A 7,500-nucleotide genomic window follows, 5' to 3' on the forward strand; every position below is an offset into this window, starting at 1 on the left:
GAATTCAGGGACTCCTCTCCCCTTCCTGTTGTTTGCACCTTTTTCCTCTCAGATCGTTCACTAGCTTTCCCAAAATGGCGACCAGATTTGTGTGCTTTGAATATTGTCCCTTTTTTACACCAACTAACGACCTACAAATAAGTTAGATCAAGGGGAGAGGCCTCTTCCTCCTGAAGATTAGCCCATCAAATACAAAGAAAAGGGAAGTCTGCATGGAAGTATCCTTCAAAGCATTTATAAATGCTTCCATGTCATAATTTAATTTCATATTTTCAACATGTTGGAGGACTATCATTCTCAGCATAAGAAGGCACTTGGTGCGGGGGATTTTGTGCTCAAGAGAGTGAGGGGACCTTCATTGAAATGTAAAAATTATTGAACAGAGGATTAAAAAAGTGCACCTGCCCTTAAATTTAAGTTTCTTATTCATAGTCACAGAGCTGAGCAAGCCATTCTTGTAATTATTGTTGTATACTGTTGTCTGCTTTAATTTTAGATGGTCAGATGATTAGTGAACATGAAAGGCGGAAACATGACATTGACGAGATGGGAGATCATTCTCTAAAACAAGTGGTGTTTGATTGCTTGCAAAATGATAGCCAGTTACGACCAGATGTAAAGGACATCAAGGATGAGCTCAATGGCTACAAATGGCTAGTTGTAAGACAGCATAGTGACTTTGAGCCAGATGAAGCTGTGATTGAAAGGGTTAACACTCAACCAGTTTATGATTATAAGTTCAAAGTACTCTTTATTGGTGACAGGGGAGTTGGAAATCATGTTTATTTAACAGTTTTCAAAACCCTGCTTATAACGTGTTCATGAGCACAACAACTATCGGCGTAGAAATTGATAGACTTTCATTTAGATATGGCCCCAAGTTCGTGAGTTTAGAGGTTGCTGACACTGCAGGCCAAGAGCAATTCCTTGCTATTCAGGGATGTATTTCCGTGGAGTCCATGGCATATTCCTTGTATGTGATGTGACCAACCGTGAAAGTTTTCATCACATTCCAAAATGGCTAGAAATTGCTCAGCAGTACTGCACTGAAATAATGTATTAATCATTTTAATTGGAAACAAGACTGATCAAGTTCGCAAGCGCCAGGTTTCTGTTGAGGAAGGCTGTGAAATTGCTGGAGTTCATAATCTTAGTTTTATGGAAGCTAGTGCTTTGAATGTGGAGAGCATTGAGAAAATGTTCAAGACTATGATTCAGCTGCTGGTAAAAGCTGTCGACCTGAACGCAATAAAGATTGAACTTAAAGACGGAAATGACAAGGTCCAGTTGGAAGAGTTGCCAAAGAAATCTACATGCAATAAATGTAAAAAACAATAAACTTTGCTTCTGACACTTTGTTTCTGTTGAAATGAAAGCTGTTCTTAGCTGGATGGAGAAGATGCTCTTTTCTTATTTGTAAATAGTTTTGTAGTAACTTTGTATCATCTGATAGTATTCCTTAATGTTTTTGAACTTCTTAGTGTTAATTGAATCAGGTTGTAATGTTGAGGTTGTATAATATGCAAGCCTTGCAAGTCAGCATTCAAGCCACACAAGCCAACGTGATAGCCATGGGCTATTGAAAACTCACCATTTTCAAATGGGTGCTTAGACTTTAGTACTGTTTATCAGTGCTATTTGAAATGGGTGCTTAGACTTAAATGATGAGAGACTTGCATGGTTCGCTGACTCGCACTTTGTTAAGAGCCTGTATTTTTGCGCCATGTAAAAAAGTATTATTTATGTTGTAAATATGGTAAGAATAAATTAGTGAACGTGAGGTTAGCCTTTGTACATCTGCTTCCTCCCCTCACAAGAGGGCGGATGCACACAGGCATTGTGAGGTAGGATATCAAACACAAGAAAGGTAAACCATAATCATGTAAGGGACAAAGATAACTACCAGAGTTGTGAAAAGTAAATGAGTTTGTCCAAGATTTCACCAAATCCAAAATGTTAAAATGTACATTGGTGAGAGCAGTGATGAGTTTGTATGAAGGTGCAAAGACAAGAGTCAGAGTTGGGCTAGAGTTGTCCGAGGAGTTTGAGGTGAAAGTTGGTTTGCACCAGGGATCCGTGTTGTTGCCGTTGGTTTTTGTGATCGTGGTTGACGGGGGTTACAGAGAGTGTGAGAAATGGTTTGATAAGTGAGATGTTGTGTGCAAATGACTTGGTTTTGATGAGTGAGACAATGGAGGGTCTGAGGGAGAAGTTCTGGAAATGGAAGGAGGCATTCGAGAGCACGGGGCTGAAGGTGAACCTCGGGAAGACAAAAGTGGTAGTGAGTGGGGCAGAAGGTGAATTATCTGTGAGTAAGGTAGATCCATGTGGTATTTTTGGGAAGCGAGTAATGGCAAATTCAGTGTTGTGTGTGAAATGTGGGAAATGGATCCATGGAAGATGCGCGAAAGTAAAGAGGGTGACCTCGAGGTTGGGGAGAGATTTTGTCTGTGGAAGATGCAAGAAGCAAGCTGATGGATTAGTGGAACCAGTGGAGGAGTTGTGTGAAGAGGTGGAAACGGTGAGAGGTTTCTGTTATTTGGGGGATAGGGTGAATGCAAGTGGTGTCTGCGAGGCAGCTGTGACCGCAAGAGCAAGAATTGGCTGGGTGAAGTTCAGGGAATGTGGAGAGTTGCTAAACTAAAAAAGGTTTATGAGAGTGAGACATGGTGTCTGAGGGAAAATGAGATAGCAATTTTGAGATGGACTGAGAGAGCAATGTGTGGTGCGAAAGAGGACAGAGGGCCTGATGGAGATGTTGGAATTGAAGGAAACAGTGGTTCAGATGGCAAAGGTAAATGGAGTGAGATGGTACGGGCATGTGTTGAGGAGGGATGATGGGCATGTTCTGAGAAAAGTGTTGGAGTTCAAAGTGAAAGGCAAGAGGAAGCGAGGACAACCAAAGAAGACATGGAAGACGCAAGTGGAGAAGGAGAGCAAGAGCGTTGATTTGGAGAAAAAGGATGCCATGAGTCGAGCAAGATGGAGAGTGGGAGTTAGAAAGATTGCTGACAAAGTGGGGTAAACCCGGCCAGCCCTGTTTACAGGGATAAACCCGGATCAAAATTGGATTAATGATGATGATGATGATTATAATTATTGTACTGTCTCCAAAATAATAAAAATTTTATAAGTAGAGATGTTGATCATTGCATTTATTAATTAACGTTACTAGCAATAGCGTTTATTAATAAGTGCGATGATAAACATCATAACTAGATTCTGTCCGAAGTTCAGATATAGATGACAATGACTGGCAGTGCTAATCACCCTTTTCTTGCATGCTCAATAGATGGTTTTCACGGTGACATCATCAAATTCTAAAATCAGAATTGCAAGGTCTTCTAAATTTATCCATACAAGGTTGACGATGACTTAGAAAGAAATATTTTTTCAAGTTTCCAGTTTTGTGATGTCTTTCATTTCGAAACTAAAGCATGTTGAATTTCCGAATTGTCACCTTGCGTGACACCATCATTCAAAGCTATTTGGTTGAAAAAAATGTCTATTCCTATGAATCTCAGCAGTTTGAGACTTTAAAGTACATTAGGAGATGTGTTCATACTCATGTATTTTATCTCATGAGCAAAAAGTACGCTCTTTCATCACAAAGTGGACTCCAGATGTTCTGGTTGATTACCGGCCACCATATTGGTGGACCACTTTGATCCACCAACATGGTGTCTCCATACAAAACTCTACAAAGTTGCGTGAAACGCTCCAACAAATAATTCAGAAATGATGTGCCACACACATCTGAGAATCAAGTGGAGAGGTGGTTAAAAAATTTGTTTCCTACAACATTCCAAGTTCTTGGCCTATTTCATTGAACAGCTTCAAAGTTATTTTTTTGTTGTGCGACAGTGAAAACGATCTGTATGAACTTGCATAGTGACCAGCTCCCAGGTCGCTTGATAGCTCAACTGGTACAGCACTGCACTGAAATTTTCAGTTTTTTTTTTCGTTACTACTCAAGTAACATCTTAATTTGATACTCTCAGCAGTTCAAATATAAATGGCTTTCATAAATTTAACTTTCAATATTTTTTTATTTAAAACTACTTAATAACCAAGAGTGACGTAGTTACAGCAAAATTTCAAACTGAGGCCTTGCTGTATTGACTGGGGGACAGCGAACTCAATACAGCTAGGTCGAGGTTTGAGATTTTGCTGTAACGACCAAATGTTGAGGTTATTAAGTTGTCTATTATATGGCAAAAATTTGGTTTTATCAACGGAGTTGATAATGTAAATTGGCCACCGAACAGAGATTCTAAGCTTTTAGAATCTCTGTACGGTGTACAGTGGCCAATTTACATTATCAACTCCGTTGATAAAACCAAATTTTTGTATACTACTTCCCCACCGACGCAGCACCACAGTTTCTTTAGAAACTACCCTTTCATTCATTTATTATATGGCAAACAGAACGTTTCTAAAGAAGAAAAAACTAATTTGCATAATCCTTAATCAGCCCGTGGGCATTACAGCAGAATAATGCCCTAGGGCTTATCTGCTCTTACCGAATCAGAGCCCGCTTTATATCGGCCAGAAACACTAGCCACATAATAAATTTCATTAATAGCTTAAACCTATGGTGAATACTCCAAGAGTTAGTCTTTCAAATACACCAATATTTATGTATCTCAGAATGAGTTTGTAGCCTGCATTCTTTTGGTTTCCATTTACATCAAAATCTTTGTTTCATTCGCTTGCCTTTCAATTTTTAAAATTCCGTGCGTCCGTTTGGGCCTTGAGTCCAGTCAATATTTCATATGGTCTGCGATTATTTTGGTCAGCTAATACAAAATATTAGGTATGTACTTTAAGTAGGGTTATTAGAGGTTAATTAACATAACATCTAAGTCTCTTTCACTTTCCTTTCCGTTTCCACAAACTAGGAAATGTTGTTATTTCCGATCTTGATTTAAATTTAGTCTGTTGTCGAAGTCGTTAAAATGGAAAAGAAGCGAGACGAGAGAAACTATTCGAAGTTGGACTTCGGTTTGAGGTCAGATGAAGTGTCCCCACAGTTTCGCGAAGTGTTTATTTCCTCGGGTTACAGGAAACCTTACAGCTCAGCCATGGATTGTGTGAAAAGCGCTTTTCAACCCTTGAACGAAACTGTTAACGTTTGGACGCACTTTGTTCCATTCTTGCTGTTTCTGGTTCGTTTTGCGTCGTTGATTTGGAAGTACGGCGTATTTGATACCTACGTCTACCCTGTGCTCTCAAATACTTTGGGAATCTGTGGATTTCTGTTGATGAGTTCAGGTGCTCATCTATTTAACTCCATGTCTCCTAGAACACGGCATATTTGTTTTTTCTTCGATTATTCGGCAATCAGCGTTTACAGTGTTGGAGCTGGTCAAGCATTCTACTTCTACGGCCGTTCACCAGATCACGACAGCTTCTTCAGTTCCTCAAGCCGGTTTTTAACGGTTTCATGTCTTGTTTCATTTCTGTCAACTTCCATGTGTTGTGCGTCTCGTCACAGGTGGTCCAAGATGAAGTATGTTGTTCGAACATCCTGTTTTGTGGTGGCCTTTTTCTGCAACAGTGCCCCATACACTCACCGTTTATTCAGTGAACCCTCTCATCAACACATATCGGATCAAGAATTACTGGCGCTTTCCTATTTCAAGCGACACTGTTGGTTTTACCTTATTGCGGCCTTAGCAAACACGTCTAAAATGCCCGAGCGATTAGTTCCCGGGGTTTTTGACATCATAGGCCACAGCCATCATTTCTTACACGTGTTTACAGCGTTAGGAGCAGCAGATCAGCTTACAGCCATCGAAATCCAAATGGAATCCAGACGAAGCGAATTGGAAAAATTTCCAATTGCTACCTTCGGAAACAGCCTGGGGTTAATGGTAGTGATCTGTATAATAAACTGTGGAATTGTTTTATGGTTTGGGAAACTCTTGCGTTCGGATAAAGAAGAAGAACAGAAAGCGATTTAAGACTTCAATCTCTCGTTTCCTTATCATTTGTATTCGTGTCAAGTTGTCCACTGATATTTGTATCTGCATATCAAGCATTCGGCAAACTCTCCTTGACTTTCCCTTGTTGTGGCAGTGAGGGCCCATTTCCATTGCAAGGGCCAATTCTCTGATGGACTTCATGGACAGTCGATCCTCTTGACGTGTGGCTGTTTTGTCTTAAGTGGCTTCATACACCATATTGTGCCACGCAAGCTATCATTGCTGGAGAGATCTGATCACAGCAACAACAGAAACTCCATGGGATAATGTGTGGGTTTTTTGCGTTGAACAGAGTTCTTGAAGTAGGGTTGTGAGATCACGCCTATGGTTCATTTACTGGTACATGTACTTACCAAAGAAGACTTGAAGCCCCAACCACTTGCAGATGCTGAGTGCTGGTCTTTAGGTTTTGAAACTGCAACTGCTTGCACGGTTGTTCCATGCTCAATCAAACTGAGACAACTTGTACTTGTGCTTCCTTTGCAATATAATTTTTTGTCCCATGAATAAAAATGAAAAAAATATCACAACTTTTGTAGCAAACTTTATGAGGACAAATCCTGAACAACACAATTTTCCTGCTAAGGCAAGTGACAAGGTAGCCTCCTGCACAGACATTCTTGTGTCTCGTCACGCAATCTTTCCTCCTCAACACAAATTTTTTTTTCAGAGTTTAAAGTGCACTTCCAGACTCTGGAAATCCATTGTGATTGGTCTACGTAAATTCCGGCTAGTTTCAGCAGACTTTTGTTGAGGAGGAAAGATTGCATGACGAGTAACAAGAATGTCTTTGCAGGAGCTTGCGACAAGGTTGTAACACTGTTAACTTCCGGAACTGGCATTAACCCATAATTTGACCCCTCAGTCACCTTAGGATGCCCCCAAATTGACAAGTAAAATGGTTTGGCACTAGAGTAAAATCTGTTAGTTTAAGGATGGTGCCTACTATTGTTATTGCGCATACGTTCTGCGCATCTCCAGATAATCGGATTTCCTATCGGTGATGCTTACTAATACAGGGATATTTTTGCGCGGTTTGAAACTACCCGGAGAAAGTAGATCTTAGTAAGTACTCTTGGTATTCAAAAAGAAAATTGGGGGTAACCATGCATTTTTCAGAGATAATTAAGCTTCAATTTGGGAAAGAATGCCATACATTGCTTTGTATTTTAAAGCTTTTTACAAATATTATTCATGGATTGTCTTTGAAAAATGCGTGGTTACCCCCAATTTTCTTTTTGGATTTCAATAACACTTGTTAAGATCTACATTTCCTGCATAATCACACACCGGGGCAAAAATATCTTTAATTAGTAGGCACCGTCCTTAAGTCATTTTCTCCTCAATCCAGCTCTCTCAAGAATGGCAAACCATTAAATAGGAAAATTCCATTTGAAAAAAACGTGTCTTTTTGAAATGAAGGCTCAAGACTTGGGTCATTAATTGTTTAGTTAATTAATTAATCTAGTTTTGGAATGAAAAAAAAAGTGAAAAAATATTTTTTTGTCATAGT

General features: G+C 39.6%; 1 protein-coding gene and 1 pseudogene across 1 annotated transcript; both read left to right on the forward strand.

Annotated features, from left to right (window-relative positions):
- Positions 1–4,207, forward strand: part of LOC137981168 (ras-related protein ORAB-1-like) — an 8,748-nt pseudogene extending 4,541 nt beyond the window's left edge.
- A 604-nt stretch (positions 4,208–4,811) lies between these two features.
- LOC137980175 (membrane progestin receptor gamma-B-like) lies at positions 4,812–6,530 on the forward strand. The gene has a single exon (XM_068827564.1). The coding sequence runs from the start codon at positions 4,959–4,961 to the stop codon at positions 5,964–5,966; it is 1,008 nt and encodes a 335-aa protein (XP_068683665.1). The 5' UTR covers positions 4,812–4,958; the 3' UTR covers positions 5,967–6,530.
- Positions 6,531–7,500: the final 970 nt, after the last annotated feature.

Source organism: Montipora foliosa, chromosome 12 (genome assembly GCF_036669935.1).
Source record: "Montipora foliosa isolate CH-2021 chromosome 12, ASM3666993v2, whole genome shotgun sequence".
NCBI classification, from domain to species: domain Eukaryota; kingdom Metazoa; phylum Cnidaria; class Anthozoa; order Scleractinia; family Acroporidae; genus Montipora; species Montipora foliosa.